Below are 19,630 nucleotides of genomic sequence, written 5' to 3'. Positions count from 1 at the left end.
TTTCTTCTGACTTTCTATTCTGAGTGCCCAATATGGTACTAGTTGGTCCACACTAACCCAATCGCCAACAGAACGGAGCTATCGAGTGAGCCAGCCAAACAGGAATTGGAGCTCTGAGGGGACCTGACTCCGAAGGCACATATAAACCTGCCCTATCTCCCCCAGCCTCGCTCCTAGAAATATTTCAATTGTCTATATTGCTCGTGTAGGAACTCTCTCGCTACGGTTCCTATCGTCCTTCGTTCAAAGGAACATATCGTCAGCCCTAGCTATCAAGTACATACATAACAACCATTCGTTTGCTAGTCAAAATGCGGGGCGCTCCAATCGTTCTGCTCTACGCCGCCACCTTGGCGTCTGGCATGGTCATTACCCCCAGACATGCTGGCGAGGCTCACATTGCTGTCCGCGGTGGTGACGACCATGACGGTGGTGGTACTTGGTGGGGTGGTGATAGTGGTCAAGGCGGCGGTGGTCCCCCAGAAGAGACCACTCCCTGCGAGACTGAGACTCCGCCTGTTGAGACTCCCCCACCTATCGAGACCAACACGCCTACTGTTCCCCCAGTTGTGACGCCCACCTCGACACCTGTTGAAACTCCCCCGCCAGTTGAGACATCCACTCCGTGTGAGACCGACACACCTACTGTTCCCCCGGTTGTGACGCCCACTACGCCCCCAGTCGTGACACCTACGTCCACACCTGTTGAGACTCCACCGCCAGTTGAGACCTCCACTCCGTGCGAGACTGACACACCTACTACGCCCCCGGTTGTCACGCCTACCTCGACACCTGTTGAAACTCCCCCGCCAGTTGAGACCTCCACTCCGTGCGAGACTGACACACCTACTACGCCCCCGGTTGTAACACCTACCTCGACCCCGTGCGAGACTGATACCCCAACTTTGCCTCCAACTCTGCCTCCCTATACGACACCGACCTCAACCCCTCATGTGACTGATACTCCCACTGCTCCTCCTGGGAGTTCGACTCCCTGCGAGACTGATACCCCTACCGCTCCCCCTGCGAGCTCAACTCCATGTGACACTGACACTCCCACTGCTCCTCCTCCTGCGAGCTCAACTCCATGTGAGACCGACACTCCTACTTCGCCTCCTCCTATCAGCACTACGACTGGCCAGACCGAAACTCCCACCACGCCTCCCCCCGCTTCTACCACTCCCTGCGAGACCGACACTCCTACTTCGCCGCCTCCTGCGAGCTCCACCCCCTGCGAGACCGACACTCCTACTTCGCCTCCTCCTGCGAGCTCCACCCCCTGCGAGACCGACACTCCTACTTCGCCTCCTCCTATCAGCACTACGACTGGCCAGACCGAAACTCCCACCACGCCTCCTCCCGCTTCTACCACTCCCTGCGAGACCGACACTCCTACTTCGCCTCCTCCTATCAGCACTACGACTGGCCAGACCGAAACTCCCACCACGCCTCCTCCTGCTTCTACCACTCCCTGCGAGACCGACACTCCTACTTCGCCTCCTCCTATCAGCACTACGACTGGCCAGACCGAAACTCCCACCACGCCTCCTCCCGCTTCTACCACTCCCTGTGAGACTGAGACCCCCACTGGCACTCCTCCTCCGGTTATCATAACTACCACCTACACCACTACTACCTGCCCAAGTAAGTAAAGTTTTGACTGTTCCATCAATTACAATTACTAATAAGACCAGTAACATGGAGCACCGTCACAAGCGGCACGTCAACCTATACCCACCCCGTGACCCAGACCAACACGATCACCGTGACGTCTGTTTCTACCTGCACTGAGGGATGCACTCAGCCCACAGCCCCGCCCGCCAAGAATACGACTCCCCTTCCCCCGGTTGTTTCCACAACTTCTGTCGTGGTGCCTCCCCCGGCTACGGAGCCCACTATCCCGGCTACGGAGCCCACTATCCCGGCTACGGAGCCCACTGCTCCAGCTACTGAGCCCACTGTTCCAGCTACTACTGAGCCCACTGTTCCAGCTACTGAGCCCACTGTTCCAGCTACTACTGAGCCCACTGCTCCAGCCACTGAACCCATTGTTCCAGCTACCGAGCCCACTATCCCGGCTACGGAGCCCACTGCTCCAGCTACTGAGCCCACTGCTCCAGCTACTGAACCCATTGTTCCAGCTACTGAGCCCACTGCTCCGGCTACCGAGCCCACTGCTCCGGCTACCGAGCCCACTGCTCCAGCTACCGAGTCCACTGCTCCAGGTACTCAGCCTACTGCCCCGGCACAGTCGAGCCCTGTTGTTTCTTCCACTTCCGCCCCCCCTGCTTCCTCCTCGCCGGTTTTCAATAGTGCTCCAGCTCTGCAGAAGTCGGCCGCAGCCTTCATCCCTGGCTTGGTTCTGCTGTTTGCCCTGCTCTAATTGATCTACACGGAACTTGATATGTCAGATGAGATATGATATCATTTCTCTTGGCAGTGACTTGCGAGAAACCGGATGATGGTCTCGACGCACATAAAAAACATGAAAAAAACATACCAAAAAATTGTATTTGACAATATCTGTTCTTGAGAAGGATGCGAGGATGATGGTTATTAATGAGTTTCTTGACGACTTGACGCTCCTTATCCATGATTATGGAACCCTAATTCTAGTCATATATTCGTTAGTCTATGAATTGATATTTATTCACATTTACCCACAATTGCCATCATGATTATAAACTTCGGACATTCACACGTCGTCTAGTATACAATTCAGCCCTGTTCGAAATTAGGGCTATGACATAATGCGATAACGATAAGCAGTGCAAACATCAAACATCCGCCGGTGTGTTTGCATGATGACCCGTGTCCTCATCCAACAGCTCTTTTAGGCTTCATGTTAAGTTACTGCCAAGTGGCCACAGTATCCCTTTGCTTTCAAATGGCCTAATTTTGAGTCATTTTTCTGATTTTCTTCCCCTGTTCATCGTCCCCACTACCTATCGCCCAAACCAACAGCCCTCTTGAGCTATCCCATAGCTCCATCCGATCATCCCTCTGGCGCAAAGCTAGCCCGAACCCCGACACTATTCGGCAAACCGGTAGAGTGATTAAATATCTGTCAATCTGTCTGTATATGTGTGAAAAAGGGTACTTTATCCCGATTGAAATTGCAAGCAACTCCCTATATCAGCAATTTGGCTGACTCCCACAGCCCGGAGCCTAAACATAGATCATGGCGTTCTTAAATCGCCGACAATTATCGAGCTCGCCAATGCTATCGCTCGTGGTCCTCCCATTCCTCATATTCCTCCTCAGCTTCGCTGGGCCAGCTTCTGCCGCCGGATCGGCCGTTCTGGGCATCGACATCGGTACTGAATATTTCAAAGCTGCTCTCGTGAAACCCGGCATTCCGCTTGAGATCGTCCTCACTAAAGATTCGAAGCGCAAGGAGTCCGCTGCTGTCGCTTTCAAGCCTACAAGAGAGAGTGATTCGCCTTTTCCCGAACGGTTCTATGGTGGTGATGCGCTCGCCCTCGCGGCTCGGTACCCGGACGACATTTACATCAACTTGAAGACTCTGTTGGGCGTTCCGTTCAATGATGGCAACGAGGAGGCAGTCAAGGCTTATTGGAGCAGGTTCCCCGCGTTGAAATTGGAGTCCGCCCCCGATGGTCGCGGCTCTGTTGCTCTCCGCAGCAACCGGCTGGGAGAGGCGCAGAAGAAGGAAGCCTTTTTGGTTGAGGAGATTCTGGCAATGCAGTTGAAGCAGATCAAGTCCAATGCTGATGCGCTGGCTGGAAAGGGATCCGATGTCCGCGATGTCGTCATTACCTACCCTGTGTTCTACACCGCGGAGGAGAAGCGCAGCCTGGAGTTGGCGGCTGAGCTGGCGGGTCTGAAGATCCAGGCTCTTGTCAGTGATGGTTTGGCTGTCGGTCTGAACTACGCCACCAGCCGTACTTTCCCCAGTGTTTCCGATGGCGAGAAGCCTGAATACCACATCGTATATGACATGGGTGCTGGATCTACGACCGCGAGTGTTTTGCGGTTCCAGAGCCGCAAAGTTAAGGACATTGGCAAATTCAACAAGACTGTCCAGGAAGTTCATGTTGTTGGATCTGGTTGGGATAAGTCACTTGGAGGTGACTCCCTGAATGATCTCATCGTGAACGACATGATCGCCCACTTGGTTGAGGAGAAGAAGCTCAAGGATAAGGTTACTCCGGCTGAAATCAAGGCTCACGGAAAAACTATGTCTAGACTCTGGAAGGATTCGGAGAAGCTCCGACAGGTTCTGAGTGCCAACACCGAGACTTCGACAAGCTTCGAGGGACTGTACGACGAGAGTGTCAACTTCAAGTACAAGTTGAGCCGTGCCGACTTTGAGAAGATGGCTGCTGAGTATGTCGCCCGTATTGGAACACCAGTGCAGCAGGCTTTGACAGCAGCCGGCCTTGAATTGAGCGATGTCGAATCTGTCGTGCTTCACGGTGGAGCAATTCGGACCCCCTTCGTCCAGAAGCAATTGGAGAACTTTGTCGGCTCTGCTAAGAAGATCAGAACCAACGTCAACGCTGATGAGGCGGCTGTGTTTGGTGCTGCCTTCAAGGGAGCTGCTCTGAGCCCTAGTTTCCGTGTTAAGGACATTCGCGCCGGTGATGCCGCTACATACCCCATCTCCTTGAAGTGGAACTCAGACGGCAAGCAACGAAACCAGAAGCTGTTCACCGCCACTTCCCAGGTTGGTCCTGAGAAGCAAGTCACTGTGAAGAACCTGGAGGATTTCGAATTTAGCTTCGCCCAGCATGTTGCCCAGGATGAAGAACAACCTATCCTCAGTGTCCAAACCCAGAACCTCACTGCATCTGTTGCCAAGCTCAAGGATAACTTCGGCTGCACCAATTCAAACATTACTACGAAGTTCACGATCCGCCTCAGCCCCGTGGACGGTCTTCCCGAAGTTGTGGCTGGTACTGTTAGCTGCGAGGTGGAGTCGGAGAAGAAGGGAATTGTTGAAGACGTCAAGGGCTTCTTCGGCCTCGGTAAGAAAGACGAGCAGGAGCCCCTCGGCGAAGATGGCGAGCCTCGTGAATCGATCACCCTCGAGCCCGAGACGGAGTCCTCCACTTCATCCTCCGCCAGTTCCAAGTCCACCACCGCGTCCACCAAGGACGCAAAGAAGGATGCTAAGAAGGACGCAAAGGCCACTCCTCAAGTCAAGCTTGAAGTTATCCCGATCAGCCTAAACTCTGTCGCGCTTGGAACCCCGGCACCATCAGTCGCGGAGCTCGATCGCATCAACGGCCGCCTTCTTGCCTTCGATAATTCGGACCATGATCGCATCCTCCGTGAAGAGGCTCTTAATGAATTGGAATCTTTCATCTACCGTAGTCGAGACCTCGCCGATAACGAGGAGTTCATCAAGGCAGTCAAGCCGGATCAGCTGACTGTTCTCTCCGAGCGAGTTTCCCAGGCCAGCGACTGGCTGTACGAAGAGGGTGACAACGCCAAGACTGCCGATTTCCAGTCGAGGCTCAAGGACCTGAAGGCCATCGTCAACCCTGCACTGAAGCGGATGAAGGAGAGCTCTTCTCGCCCCGCACGCGTGCAGTTGCTCAAGGACATGCTGAAGAACGCCGAATCCATGAAGGAATTGATCAAGAACCAGATCGACAACGACGAGCAGATCTACTCCTCTTCTCTCTCGGCCTCAAGCGCCTCCTCCACCTCCAGCCCCACTGAGACCAGCTCATCGACCCCAGCCCCCGCCGCTTCTGACGAGGGTCTCGATGATCTCGATGAAGACGCATACTCCGCTTCTTCCTCTTCCACCACATCTACCAAGAGTGCTGCTACAGCGAAGCCCACTGGTCCCAAGTACTCCCTCTTCACCCCCGCCGACCTCACGGCCATCACCCAGGCCTACGAGTCCACCAGCCCTTGGCTCGAAACCCAGCTCGGTCTGCAAGAGAAGCTTACCGAGTCTGACGACCCTGCTTTGACCGTTGTGGAGGTTGACTCGCGGCTGCGCGAGTTCGAGCGTATCCTTAACCGCATGTACGAGAGAATGACCGCAAACGCTGGCCAGCAGAAGAAGAGCAGCAGCAGCAGCAGCGGTAAGAAGGCATCTAAAGAAAAGAAGAAGCCCGAAGCCGAGAAGAGCAAGGGTAAGGGCAAGGATCAGCCCAAGGAGAAGGAGGATCTTCCCAAAGATGAGCTGTAAAATAACCACCCCCTTGTTCCTTTTCACTATGCATCTTGCATTTGTTTACATTTTTTTTTCAGTTATGACTCGTATAGAGCATTTCATTTTCATTCTAACGCAACCCATGTATCATGCACACACTACATCCTGGAAGATAGAAAAAAGAATCACAATGGAGTTTGGGCTGAGCGTTAGCAGTTTTATTATCTTTTCCTCTTGTTTTCTTGTACTATTGAAACTTCTATTGAGGGAGTACTTACGCAGCGGTTTAAGTGCCTTGTGAAAAAACCACCTACGCTCTACAAAAACATGGAAGCAAATAAAGTAGGATGAGATTGTCATTGCTAGTCCTACCATCCATCCTACCACCCTATTTTCTATCAAGAGACCACTTCAACGGACTACAAAATGCCAAATGCATTAGTCCGGTCTCGAGAAATCCTTTTTAGATTCCCGCGCCAGCACCGAAGCCACCCCCAAAGCCACCACCGAGGCCTCCGCCGATTGAGCCGCCGCCACCGCCACCGCCGCCCACGGAACCGCCAGCACCACCACCGCCGCCAGCACCACCAGGACCTATCATTATCACCAAATTAGAAACATTCTAGCCAAATAAAGTTCTGGAATGACTATTGACATACCGGTAGGAGCAGCAACAGCGGCCAGAGCCAAACTGAAGAGCGCAATGAGGAAGTTGGACTTCATTGTTTTAGATCGAGCTATTATGACATAAAGAGTTAGTGATCAGCTCAATTGTGGCATGTGATAGATGTGAAGTATTAACGAGGCTCACCGAATGACTTTGCAAGGAAGCTTGGTAAAGATGGATGGTTGATTCCTGTAGAACTGATATCAAGAACAGCGGGCGAATACCTCCATTTTATACCTCGAGGGTCGGCTTCATCTTCCTTTCAGAGTACAAGACCGATCAGCGACACTTCTCAGCTCTGATCGGAGAGTGAGTGGATTTCATCGGTATGTTGCATGAGCAGCGTCCAGTCATTTTCGTTGTCGGAACGTCTGATTTAGAATTCCAGGTTTTCCTAGTTTTGGCGCGTGGTGATTTTGCGAACATCATGGAAATGGGAAGTTAATGCTAGATATTTGAGTGATGCTAGGCATAGAGTTTTGGGAATTACTAAATACCTTCGATTACTATGTGTCGGCTCTTTCAACCTGACAGGTTTGCTACGGTCTTGGTCTCTGGTTTATATTCGACTTTATTTAGCAACCAAGGAGCTTACCAGTCCGGCATTGCTAAGTATATTTCATCTAGACATCCAGTAAGAAACCATATTTGCTTTCAAATTCGTCTAGTTAATTTGCAAAAACCTCGATCCGACCTGAGGTAAGCTTATGCAACTTGTCGTGGGATTCTTGTCAACTATAGACCTTATCCCAATAGTTCGAGACATGAATTGGGCCGGGAAAAGTATGCATACTGACAATGGGCACTTGAAGACGATATTAAAATTCAAGTCTCGGGATATTAGTTATATCGGAAGTGTCCACTTGGGATCATTTTACAATGACTATCAGTAATTTCCTCTCTGGGGAAATCGTTAGCTTTGGCACTTGGGGTTCTTTCTATCTGTGTATTGATGACCAATTGTCACACCGCTGCTGTAACACATTAATTCGATTTGAGGCATTGCAGGTATTGGGAATATCTCAGATTGTATTCACACAGCTGTGTGATTCTAGAAGGAGGCTTGGGGTCAAATAGGAATACCTAATCAGGCAATGCTGAATTGAGATCTATTGATTATTGAATGCGCCAAACATGCAATGAATCAATGAATCAATGAATCAATGAAGTGAATGATGAATTTAGAAGGTGAAGTATAAGTTTTGTCCCAACGCGGTAAGTAGGGCTGACCCACACTTGGCCCTGTCTCGCGCTAAACCCAATCAGTCAGGAAAAGTTCCTGAAGTTCAACCTTCTCCATCCAACCCCACCCATTCCGAACGATTAACACAATATGGAGAAGCCAGATATCGTGGAGTCTCCGCGCAAGCGTCAGAAGACCGAAGATGTGGGCTCAACTGAAGTCGCAGTCGCCGTCAATGGTGCAACTGAGACTCCGAGCACCGCCGTCTCCGATGCGCAGGCTCTGAAGGAAGGCGAGGTCGGTATCACGGAGTTTGTGAGCAACGACACTGAGGGATTTTCGGGTATCCTGAAAAAGAGGTGAGCTCTCCTGTTCCTATAGTTTAGGATTCTACTAATAATCATCCGCAGATACACCGATTTCATGGTCAACGAGATCATGACCACCGGCGAAGTTGTCCACCTCCGAAGCCTCGATACGCCCAGCAAGCCTGCAAAGTCTGAGCCTACTACGACAGAGCCTACCCCCGCTCCAAATGCCCCGGAGGTGAAAACCCAGGCTACGGAGCAAACTCAGAGTACCCCGGCCCAGGATGCGGAAAAGCCCGCTGAGTTCAAGGTTTCGGAAGAGGACCACACTCTTCTGGAGGAATACTTTGGCGATCAGAATGCCGCTGAAATAATTGCGCTCCACAAGATCGCCATGTCTAAGCCAAAGGGCCGACCCAGTGAATTTGGAAACGTCACCGTTGCCGTGTCTGATCGTGACCTTCGTACCAAGATCCACCAGGCCATCCGTCGCATTTTCAACTCTCAGCTAGAGTCTTCAACTGACGCAGATGGAAATATGGCAATTACCGCGGCGAACAACCGTTTCAAGCGCGGTGCGACCGCAGGACGAGCCAATGGTCGAGCCCAGGGCCACCGAACAAACTGGGAAGAACTCGGCGGGCCATACCTGCATTTCACTATCTACAAGGAGAACAAGGACACAATGGAAGTCATCGGCTACATTGCTCGCTCATTGAGGATGAACCCCAAGTCTTTGCAATTCGCCGGAACCAAGGATAGGCGGGGTGTGACCGTGCAGCGTGCCTGTGCTGTGCGCGTTCACGCTGATCGCCTTGCGGAAGTGAACTCGGAACTTCGCAATGCTTACATTGGAGACTTTGTGTACCGCAAGCAAGGTCTGGAGCTTGGAGATTTGCAGGGCAATGAGTTTGTGATTACTCTGCGTGACGTCGAAATTCCCGGCGTGAGCCTGAGTGATCCTCAGGCTGCGATTGCCAAGGCATCCGAGGTCGTCGGTACTTCTTTGAAGAACCTCTACGAGCGCGGATACTTCAACTACTACGGTCTCCAGCGATTTGGAACCTTCGCAACCCGAACGGACATTGTCGGTGTCAAGATGCTTCAGGGGGATTTCAAGGGCGCATGCGATGCTATTCTGCAATATGCTCCTGAATCTCTCCAGGCGGCAATGGAGGGGAAAATGTCTACTGCTAACATCAGCACTGATGACAAGGATCGCGCCATGGCCATTAATATCTTCCAGACCGGCGGTAACGTCAACGAGGCTCTGCAAAAGATTCCGCGCAAGTTCTCTGCTGAAAACAATCTAATCCGCCACCTCGGAAGAAACCGCAAGGATTATTTGGGTGCGCTGCAGTCTATCCCCCGGAACCTGCGGTTGATGTACGTGCACGCATACCAGTCGCTTGTCTGGAACTTTGCTACGAGTGAGCGCTGGCGTCTCTACGGCGACCGAGTGGTAGAAGGCGATCTCGTTATTATTCAAGAGCACCGCGATAAAGAAGCTGCTTCTGTTGTCGAGGCTCCCGAAACTGTCGATGCCGACGGTGAAATCATTGTTGTTCCTCAGGGCGAGGACAGTGCCGTTGCGGCCGACGACATGTTCATGCGGGCACGTGCTCTAACAGCCGAAGAAGCAGCCAGCGGCAAATACACCATCTTTGACCTGGTGCTTCCCCAGCCTGGATATGACATTATCTACCCCGAAAACGAAATGAAGGAATTCTATCGTCGCTTCATGGAAAACGAGCAGGGTGGTGGCCTTGACCCGTCCAACATGCGTCGCAAGTGGAAGGACATCAGCCTTAGCGGCGGATACCGCAAGGTTTTCAGCCGCATGGTTGGAAACAACTACTCTTTCGACGTGAAGCTTTATTCCAAGGATGATGAGCAGTTCGTTAAGACGGAGTTGCAAAAGCTGAAGGCCGAGGATGAGAATGCTGATACCACTATTTCGGATGAGACCGCAGCTGATAAGCTGGCCATTGTTCTGAAATTCCAGTTGGGATCAAGCCAGTACGCCACCATGGCTCTTCGGGAATTGACGCACGGAAAGGCCGCAGCCCACAAGGCTGACTACGGCGGTGGAAGATAATCGGAATAAGGATTAGCGTCAACAGTACGTTTTCACACTGCACATGACCTCGAGGCCTCCAATACTATGACTGGTACTGTGGTTAGGATATCATTCCAGTCATATTCAAGTACATAGTCTGAAATACCCAACTTGTAGCCTATGTATTACAATGAACCCCTCACTGGACTCACTGAACTCACCCAAAACGCCAGTAGACCAAAAGAAAACTACACCAAAGAATATCTGGACCGAGCTTAGCTTCATTATATCATATCACCTTACTGACACTCTCAGACTCCCCGAAACCGGCTCCTCTCCTGCTCGCCTATCGGTGACACCTCATCGAACGACGACACCACAGAAACCTCATCAAAGTCCCTCTCCCTCCTCCGCCCACCCAAATCCGACACTTCAGAAACAGCATCATCATCATCTGACCCACCATTCGCAATCCCAATGCCAACCTCATCATCCGAAAAGTCTTCAAACGGCATCCTGGCCAACCGTGACGGTCCCCTCGACGACGTGACCGACGCAACCCGGTCCCTAAAATCCTGCTCCGTAGCACTCCGCCTCTGATCCATCGGAACAGCAACCGCAACCCCAAGTTCCGCCTCAGAGTCACCAGGTCCACGAGTCATAGACATACGGTGCACAGAGCCCGAGCCAGGACTAGGGTTGGGACTGGGCGTTCGACCCCGACTTTCCGTCGAGGGTGAGATGCTGATAACCGGGATCCGCGGGATGGGCAAGGGCAAAGACGTCGGCGCTGAGGACATTGCCGGGGTTGAGACTGAACGTCTTGGTTCTGGTGTTGAGGATTTCGGTGATATCATTAGCTCTTGCGTTGATACCGCGCTTCGATGGCCTGTTGCTATGTCGTAGGGCGGTGGTAGCACATTGCGTTTCTGTTCGCGGCGTCGTCGGCGGGAGAGGAAGAATAGTAGCGCTAGGATTAGAGCTAGGCCGACTACTGAGACTGGGACTGCTATGGCGATTTTTGTTGCTTTTGATGGGCCCCCGGAGAAAGCGGTTGAGTCGCTGGTCGCTGAGGTTGTTTCTGAGGATGGGGCTGAGATTGTGGTTGTGCTTGTTGTTATTGTTGTTTGGGCGGATGTGAGAGAGGATGAGTTTGAAATTGACGGTGTGGTCCAGGGTGTTGTTGTTGATGATGATAGTGAGGGATAATGTGAGCTGGCTGCATCCACTGGACTCTCACTTGGTGCTGGGTTTGTGGTCACCTCGCTGGCTGAGGGCCATGGAACCGTTTCAGGATGGAAACCTGTCGCTGTCGTTGTTGGATTTACCCAGCCTGACATTTCTGCAAAATTGTTGTATTTTCCGTCAGCTGCCGTCGTGTGCATCGCATCCTGGGCTGCTGATGCCACCGAGGTTGGAGTGGAATCTGGAGTATCTGCGTTTTCCAGTCCAGTGCTCAACATTGCAAATGGCACGAATCCCAAGAGTCTCCCCATAGCAGGCATGGTGGGTTGAAAATGGATTTTTGGGGCACTTTTGTCTTATGTGAAGACCTCAAAGCGAAGACAAAGAACTACCACGAAAGATAGTACAAATTTTAACAAAAGACCCTAGTGCTAGAACTCTCCCATTCAATAACCGATTTAGGCAACTCCCCGATGTCTTTGTCCAAAATAGTTAAATATATGCCCAGGCTTGAGAGTAGAGAAGTTGGAAGGTAACTAGAAATGTGAAATAAAAACGGACATCGCAGAAAATGTATGGACTACAACACACCCAACAGCCCCCGGGTGGGGGTTGAAGCACTGCCCTCAAGATGAGACGCTCTAACAAAGAAGCGCTTCGACATGCAGCACTAGACTCGGCGTCAATGAAAAAAAAAAGTTCGCATTAGTATGATCCCTTTGAACTGATATATTTTCCTAATTTGCAAGTCAAAGAAAATTCCAATCGCACAAATAATTATCAAGACAAAATATTGAAACTTCAAATCCATTAAGGGTCCGAGATGCTCAGGCTATTTTTACGACGTTGGCGCTAAGATGGGGGCCACGTAGGATCAACACGAGCCCTAACTACTTTCCGCTTAGTTCCTTGGGGGAGTTCGTAGGCTGACAGACTTACATTTGTGGGGGAATTTATTATTGGATTGTTCTGCTTTGACGCCGATGCTGACAGGAGTGTAAAAGGAGCCAATAGTAAGTGGACATATTTAACAAGGATTCAGATTTCTACTTTTGGTGCCGTATAATGTACATAAAATTTATGCAAACGAGTGGGATATGGCTCAATCATCAGGCTATATCTAGGCTATAACCTATTCGTACCTAATATTATCCCGAACACATCACTGATATAACTCAACGTCAAGGTTGACAGCAAGGACCACGATAGATACTGCTAGAATTAGATGCAAAGACCAACGCACCTGAATAAAAGGATCCATGGACTGTGATAACAAATGCTACTAACATTAAATGAAATATAGCTAGCTGTAGGGCGTATAGAATAATATTTCTAGCTATGGTGTTTCGATCCATGCTCCTTGTGTACAAGGCTTCATAACTCGCCGACTATTGTTATTTTGAATACCATGATAAATGCTAAAATTGATACACTTTGTATACTTTATATACATGTGTTTCAAAACACTTTAACAATAGCCAGTTATAACATATAATGTATGAGGTAACTATTACGATTGTGATCAGTGGCCCCAGGGTTGTATCCGTGGTGCACCAGAGCCGGTAACCCAATCCACTCCAATCCACTCCAAGCATGCCCAGATCAATGCCCAGATTGCCCAGACTATGAAGATCACGGCTCTTTACACATACTTTAGTGCTGGTAATTTTATTCTTTCGTTCTTCAATCTTGCTCTTTAATCTTTACAGGTTTAAAGACAAACCCTCGAGCATGGCCAATGGTTTCCTCCCATACCACGAACCTGGAAGTATGTACCCAAGCATATCCCAATTGATCTCTGCTCATTTCCTCACTGATCAATTATTGCAGCTGTCGATATCCTTATCATCGTTTCTTTCTTCTTTTTCCTTTCCCTTGCAAGATGGGTCTCCGCCAAGGTAATCCAGGCCGGAATTATAGGTCAAATCGCCGTCGGCATCATCTACGGCCTACCGTTGGCCAATATCCTTCAACATAACTGGCAAGAGACTTTTGTCACTCTGGGATATGTCGGTTTAATTTTGATCATCTTCGAAGGTAAGTGGGAAAAAAAAAAAAAAACGTTTTCGTCTTGGCTGTTCTACCGAGGTCCTTGGCTCCAGAGCTTGCTTGGGTACTGATGTCATCCATTCTAGGCGGTCTTGGCGCTCGTGTAGATCTGCTCAAGCAGAACTTCACTTTGAGTATGGTGGGCGCCGCAACGGGTGTTTTATTCCCTATTGGTCTTTCATACCTTTTGCTCTATCTTGGTTTTGGATATGGTTGGTTTTTCTTGCCCAACCAATTCCTATAATCAAAAGCTAACGTGGACCAGGTGCGGTTGAGACCTTCATCATTGGCGCATCTCTTTCCGCTACTTCACTAGGTAAACTATTTCTTCGCAAGTTCTAGGTTGACTGCGTTTCAATCGCTAATATCCATTAGGGACCACCTTTGCTGTGATCAGCTCTGCGTCTGGCTCCGTCAATCTCGCTGAGACTAGAGTAGGGTCAGTTCTGGTGAGCGCTGCGGTCATCGATGATGTTGTAGGACTTGTTATGTTGAGGTGTGTTACTTATTTGAAATCGGAGTAAGGTTTGTGGTCGATTCATCAAGCTAACAGCCGTATAGTGTGATTGGCGACCTAGGCAAACTTTCAGGGGACGGTGTCAATCTGGGTTGGCTCATTGGGCGTCCTATAGTAGCATCGATAGGCATGGCCATCGTAACGCCCATCGTTACCAAATGGGTGTTTGCACCCTTTTTCCGAAGGTTCATTGAATACCGCTTTGCGCGATTCGACCATATCTCGAACATCATTCTCATGACCCTTGTTCTTTCGGCGTTTATTGCAATCGCTGGCTTTACTGGTACATCCGTTTTATTTGGTGCCTTTCTGGCGGGTGTATTTCTCACATACATACCGAGCAAGCACCCCGAAGGACCATTTGTTGTCATGAGCCGCGAGGAAGGCGAACGCGAGGCGGATAAAAGTCCCACTTTCGTTCACACCTTTGAGAAATACCTGTTAGGACCTCAGCAATACTTGATGGAACCTTTGTTCTTCGCAAGTATCGGATTCGCGATTCCGTTCTTGAAGCTGTGGACCGGGAAACGAATTTGGAGAGGGGTCGTTTACACCCTCTTGATGGCGTTTGCAAAGGTATGCAGATATTCAGAGCCGTTCCTGGGCAAGTGGGCAATTGAGCTAATATATCTACATAGTGTATCGTCGGAATCTGGATCCCCATATGGCAACTCGTTCGCGGGAGTAAATCTCATAAAAGAACGTCAGATGAAGACAGGGAAAGACAGGGAATACAAAAAGACGAGAACAACAACACAAGCCACGAAGCACAAAACGACCATGAGAATGGGAAGAAATGGAACCGGGCCTGGCTCGCCGCAACACTTTTAGGATCTGCCATGGTAGCACGCGGTGAGATTGGGCTTTTGATAATCGAAATCGGCCACAACGAAACTCCATACGTTAGTGATGAGGGTTTGATCACTGGCGTCTGGGCAATCCTTCTGAATACCATCATTGGTCCAGTTACCGTTGGTCTCCTAGTTCGATTCTACGCGCAAGAGATCGAGGGGGGCGAATGGGGGGTGCAGGATAATCCTCTGCCTATCTCGAGTCATGGTGCTGTATAGACATTTTGTGCAAATATTTCATGTCAGGGAGGATATGGATGTACATAGAATGTGTATGCACTAGAGTTGATAAATGCAGTTATACACTGCGTACGGAGTAAATAGAGTAGATAGAGTAGATAGACAGACAAGGTATCAAAGTGGAGATTAAGCTTGTTTCCACAATCCATGGCCCCGGGATGCGTGTGGCTTAGGCAATGAATACGAGTACGGACCCTTGCGGGTCGACCTAATAATAACACTCACAATCAAGCAGAGATTTCCCTTAAAAATGAGGAAAGACATCAAAGACTTTAAATAATTATTCTACTACCCCATATTCAGTCTTTCCATTCTCTCCAAGGCTATTCCATGTGGATATGATCTCCCTTAGCTGCCCAGAGCCCTTGACTTAGTAAGCTTCGGTGGCAACCTTGGAATCGAACCTTGGAAGGCCCCCCGCATTCCAACCTTGGGAAATTTGGCGAGTACCCAAGAAGGGAATTCTGTTGTTCATTTTCCTATCTCAGCGTCTTTCTAAGGCTTATTTTGGTGAGATGGATATGGGGATGGAGGGGAATATTCGTACTTGCGCTGATGGCTCTCATTCCACCCTGTCGCTGCCTCAGCCCCAAGGATATCAGACAACAGAAAAGCGCAGGCTATTACTGATTTATATCCATGGCTTCATGGGATCAGAAGCCAGCTTCCATGACCTTCCCCTGCATGTTCATGATTTGTTAACGGGCTCTTTGGCCGAGTCACACGTGGTGTACACCCGCATGTATCCTAGATACAAGTCTCAAGGTGAGATACAAACAGCTGTGGATCAATTTAGTGCCTGGTATGTGATTGCGACACATAAAGCCCGTTTTTCCTATATTTATAACTAGGTCCATATGCTAATGGAGATACTTGTAGGTTATTGCCACATGAGGCAGATGACCTGGATGTTATCCTGCTGGGACATAGTCTCGGCGGAATCCTAGCTGCAGATGTCGCTCGCTTACAACAAAACGGGCGAGCAAAGCATCGAATTTTGGGAGTAGTGGGATTTGATGTCCCCTTTCTGGGAATCCATCCCCGCGTAATAGCAACGGGAACCATGGGTTTATTGCCTAAGAGAGACCCGGCAGATGAGGAGAATCATGCGGCAGAACAAGAATCTCTAGTCTTGGAAGCAGCCTTCAAACCCGCCCCTTTCAACCCCAACTTTGATCCACCATTTATGAACGATGTCCGTCTGGTTGATCGTGGCTTCCTCGATGGCATTATGCATTTTGTCAACAAAAACACCGACAATCTCTCCCGATCTATATTCGAACGCATAGTATCGCCCTTGACATTTGCTGGCTGTGTCAATAATTATTCTGAACTTCGTCAGCGGTATCGGCACTTGATGGAGTTGGAAGGTGCTGAGTCCAGCCCCTGGAGAGTACGATTTGTCAATTACTATACCGCGAGCACTGGTCGCAAATCGCGAAACGGCAAGACGAAAGCAGAAAGAAAAGCCGAAAAGACTGAAAGGAAAGCTGAAAGGGCTGAAAGGAAAGCCGAGAAGAAAGCTGAAAAGAAGGCCAAAAAGTCTATGAAGAAAAACGACGAGTCTACAAAAAAGGTCGAAATGGATCTGGATGAATACGCAACGAAAATCCACTCGCCCGAATACTCAGATACGTCAAGTGATTCCGAAGAAACGGAAATAACCACTTCCATGAGCAACATGACAATCAAACGAAAGCCCTTGAAGTCTGCTGCTTCTCATTCTTCCCTGGCAACCAAAAATGCCAACGATGACAAGGATAATCTGCCGGTGGACCATGCAAGTACCGCACTATCTACCTCAACCTCAATCGACCGAATAGAGAACCAGTCCCTCTCAGGGATCATTTCCCTCTCAACTGAGAATGGCTCCGTCACAACCACGGACTCCTCAGACCCTAATCAACAACACCTTCGCAAATTCGTCCTCTTGCCGTCACATCATTGGAGACACAACAATAACTCCCATTGGGAGCCGATATTAATGGAGGATATGGACGAAGTCGTAGCACATCAGTCCATGTTTATCCCACAGGGTGCAAACTACGACCACCTTGTCGGAGATAGCGTTGGGCGAATTGAGCAATGGATTGAGAATGATCTTACCAGACGATTTCTCCAAGAAAGTCTTGATTAAAGAGGTTTTTTCTAATTAATCTAGATCCTGGTTTGTCATTTCCAACTATGTACATACATTTATACTTAATAGATTTATCTCTTTCATATGCTCATTCTCCAGCCCTAGAAAGATTACGTTTGCAATCACCAGTATAATATATATATATATATATATATATTTCACTATAAGCTAACCTAAAGTTTCCCATTAGGCAGTCTTAGAAAGCAGTCATCCATTCCGTATACTTTCACTTGACCATATGCCCCGAAGGGCAAAAATACTATCCTTCAAGTTCATTATAACCCCTGTTTTGGGCAGGATTGTACCACCTAGGTACCTATTTACATCCTTGATTGACAATCAAAACTGTACTTTGAAAGGCGTGAATTCAGGAACTTGACTGAATTATCATCTTTGAATATTCAACGATCATATACAGTACCTACTTTGTAAACTATGTAAATCAATTACTAGATCAAGCCCGCACGTGACCGGGTGGGGATATTGTCGTCACCGCTTCCCCAACCCCTTGGCAACTGTCATCCCCGCACTGCAAGTCTGCAGCATAATGAGTGGTTTACGCAATACTATGAAGGGTGGCTGGCACCCTCAAGGCAAGGAAGGTGGAAAGGAGAGCTGGCGTGGCGATTTCAAAGGCATCAACCAAGTGGTAAGCTCACCCCTCGCCTCTCTGGGACTCGCAACTCGGCTGGCCATTGGTGCTAACTTAATACTTGATACTAGGCTGGGTGGATGGGAAAGGGCAAGGAAAGTGAATCCTCTGGCTCTGGCTCTGGCTCCGGACATGGCTCCTCATCACAGGGGGAATCAGGAGCCAAGTGGTAGGCTCACACCTCGTGTCTTCATGACTCGTCTATTGGTATTAACGTTTGCTCGCTTTTAGGCAGGCTGGATGGGAAAGGGCAATGAATCCAACTCCAACCGCTCTGACCATGTCTCACAACCATTGTCGTCCCTCAAAGACCCATCTTCCTTTGGACCCCCTCCCAAACACATCAATTACCATGGAGCAGCCGCGGTGCCAAATCAGACAACCCCCGACCGTCGGGGTTTAGGAGCTCCACTGTCCCAGGAGCAGCTTAACGCCCAAAGTTCCCACCAACAGCAAGTAGCCGAAGCAGAGGAGGAAGAGGTCCCAAAGCCCGCCCCGCCTCCGGTCCCGTATCGCGTCGACACAAGCGGCCTGTCTACAGACCATCTCCCTCCACCACCAGTGCGGCGACTAGACTCAGCAGGTTCCGCCTCAACAAGCTCGATCTCAAAGTCAAAGCCGCCAAAGCCTCCGCCACGACTTCCTGCCCGTAATGGATCCCCTAGCTCCGACCCGCCCCCCGCTTATTCCACCGCACCGGTACTTTCCCACGATTATATCAATCAAGATGCTACTTCCCGCCTAGCAAACGCTGGCATCTCGGTTCCTGGGTTTGGGATTGGCCAGCAGAAATCGACGTCACCTGCACATACGCCTGTCAATGAGCTGCAGTCCCGCTTCTCCCAAATGAATACCTCGGGGTCTCCATCGGCATCCACCCCGCCTGCTCAGGCCTCGACGAACGCGAGCACGTCTTCTCTCCAGAACTTCCGCGAGCGCCATGCAGGCTCGATTGATTCCGGAAAGCAGAAATACGGTGACTTCCGCGAGCGTCATGCAGATACCATCGACTCGGGAAAGCAGAAGTATGGTGATTTCCGCGAGCGTCATGCAGATACCATCGACTCGGGAAAGCAGAAATACGGTGATTTCCGTGAGCGTCACGCGGACTCAATCGATTCAGGCAAACAGAAGTTGAGTGGCTACGCGTCGCGGTTCACTGGCTCTTCTCCAGCAGCGTCTTCTCCAGCAGCGTCTTCTCCAGCAGCGCCTAGTCCCCCGGCCCGGCCCGCGTCGAATACTTCCAGTATGAACTTGGAACCGGCGGAGCCCGCACGGGGCACATCCTCTGTGCAAGATTTCCGTGAACGCCATGCGGACAAGATCGAGATGGGCAAAGAGAAGTGGGGTGGAGTCACATCGCGTTTCAACACATTTGTGGAGGACCGCAAGTTCTCCGCCGATGCCAACAAACGGATCCCACGCCCACCCCCACCTTCTCGGCCTATCTCCATGGGCCAGTCAAACTCTCCAACGGTGTCACCCGCAGATCCCGATCTTCAGACTCAAGCCCAACGCAAGAAGGCCCCCCCCGCCACCTCCGCCCAAGCGAGCTGAATTTCGTGCATCCCCTGTTGACGCTTCGTCACCATCACAGCCGGGACCTCCTCCCATTCCCCATAGCACTAAGCCCCGCTAAGGAC

At 50.2% G+C, this 19,630-nt stretch overlaps 8 protein-coding genes across 8 annotated transcripts; 6 read left to right on the top strand and 2 right to left on the bottom strand.

Moving 5' to 3' along the window:
• Positions 1–311: 311 nt before the first annotated feature.
• N7487_003590 (uncharacterized protein) lies at positions 312–2,383 on the top strand (the record flags this gene model as incomplete). The annotated part of the gene is made up of 2 exons (XM_056871337.1): positions 312–1,644; positions 1,695–2,383. The coding sequence occupies 2 exons, from the start codon at positions 312–314 to the stop codon at positions 2,381–2,383; spliced, it is 2,022 nt and encodes a 673-aa protein (XP_056729057.1).
• A 798-nt stretch (positions 2,384–3,181) lies between these two features.
• On the top strand, positions 3,182–6,172 carry N7487_003589 (Hsp70 family protein; the record flags this gene model as incomplete). The annotated part of the gene is made up of 1 exon (XM_056871336.1): positions 3,182–6,172. One exon carries the CDS (start codon positions 3,182–3,184, stop codon positions 6,170–6,172), a length of 2,991 nt encoding a protein of 996 aa, XP_056729056.1.
• Positions 6,173–6,599: 427 nt separating this feature from the next.
• Positions 6,600–6,859, bottom strand: N7487_003588 (uncharacterized protein; the record flags this gene model as incomplete). The annotated part of the gene is made up of 2 exons (XM_056871335.1): positions 6,600–6,730; positions 6,796–6,859. The coding sequence occupies 2 exons, from the start codon at positions 6,857–6,859 to the stop codon at positions 6,600–6,602; spliced, it is 195 nt and encodes a 64-aa protein (XP_056729055.1).
• A 1,277-nt stretch (positions 6,860–8,136) lies between these two features.
• On the top strand, positions 8,137–10,392 carry N7487_003587 (pseudouridine synthase PUS7; the record flags this gene model as incomplete). The annotated part of the gene is made up of 2 exons (XM_056871334.1): positions 8,137–8,345; positions 8,397–10,392. 2 exons carry the CDS (start codon positions 8,137–8,139, stop codon positions 10,390–10,392), a joined length of 2,205 nt encoding a protein of 734 aa, XP_056729054.1.
• Positions 10,393–10,664: 272 nt separating this feature from the next.
• On the bottom strand, positions 10,665–11,858 carry N7487_003586 (uncharacterized protein; the record flags this gene model as incomplete). The annotated part of the gene is made up of 1 exon (XM_056871333.1): positions 10,665–11,858. The coding sequence occupies one exon, from the start codon at positions 11,856–11,858 to the stop codon at positions 10,665–10,667; it is 1,194 nt and encodes a 397-aa protein (XP_056729053.1).
• A 1,411-nt stretch (positions 11,859–13,269) lies between these two features.
• On the top strand, positions 13,270–15,174 carry N7487_003585 (cation:proton antiporter; the record flags this gene model as incomplete). The annotated part of the gene is made up of 7 exons (XM_056871332.1): positions 13,270–13,306; positions 13,369–13,575; positions 13,674–13,799; positions 13,853–13,903; positions 13,963–14,083; positions 14,149–14,680; positions 14,743–15,174. 7 exons carry the CDS (start codon positions 13,270–13,272, stop codon positions 15,172–15,174), a joined length of 1,506 nt encoding a protein of 501 aa, XP_056729052.1.
• Positions 15,175–15,710: 536 nt separating this feature from the next.
• Positions 15,711–17,332, top strand: N7487_003584 (alpha/beta hydrolase; the record flags this gene model as incomplete). Its single annotated transcript, XM_056871331.1, has 2 exons — positions 15,711–15,997; positions 16,075–17,332. The coding sequence occupies 2 exons, from the start codon at positions 15,711–15,713 to the stop codon at positions 17,330–17,332; spliced, it is 1,545 nt and encodes a 514-aa protein (XP_056729051.1).
• A 550-nt stretch (positions 17,333–17,882) lies between these two features.
• N7487_003583 (uncharacterized protein) lies at positions 17,883–19,544 on the top strand (the record flags this gene model as incomplete). Its single annotated transcript, XM_056871330.1, has 4 exons — positions 17,883–17,984; positions 18,059–18,086; positions 18,137–18,156; positions 18,219–19,544. The coding sequence occupies 4 exons, from the start codon at positions 17,883–17,885 to the stop codon at positions 19,542–19,544; spliced, it is 1,476 nt and encodes a 491-aa protein (XP_056729050.1).
• Positions 19,545–19,630: the final 86 nt, after the last annotated feature.

The sequence above is a fragment of the Penicillium crustosum genome (assembly GCF_028827405.1).
Source record: "Penicillium crustosum strain IBT 35664 chromosome Unknown utg000002l_segment0_segment0, whole genome shotgun sequence".
Taxonomy (NCBI): domain Eukaryota; kingdom Fungi; phylum Ascomycota; class Eurotiomycetes; order Eurotiales; family Aspergillaceae; genus Penicillium; species Penicillium crustosum.
Note: the sequence above shows the minus strand (reverse complement) of the source record. Positions and strands in the feature narration are given on the sequence as shown.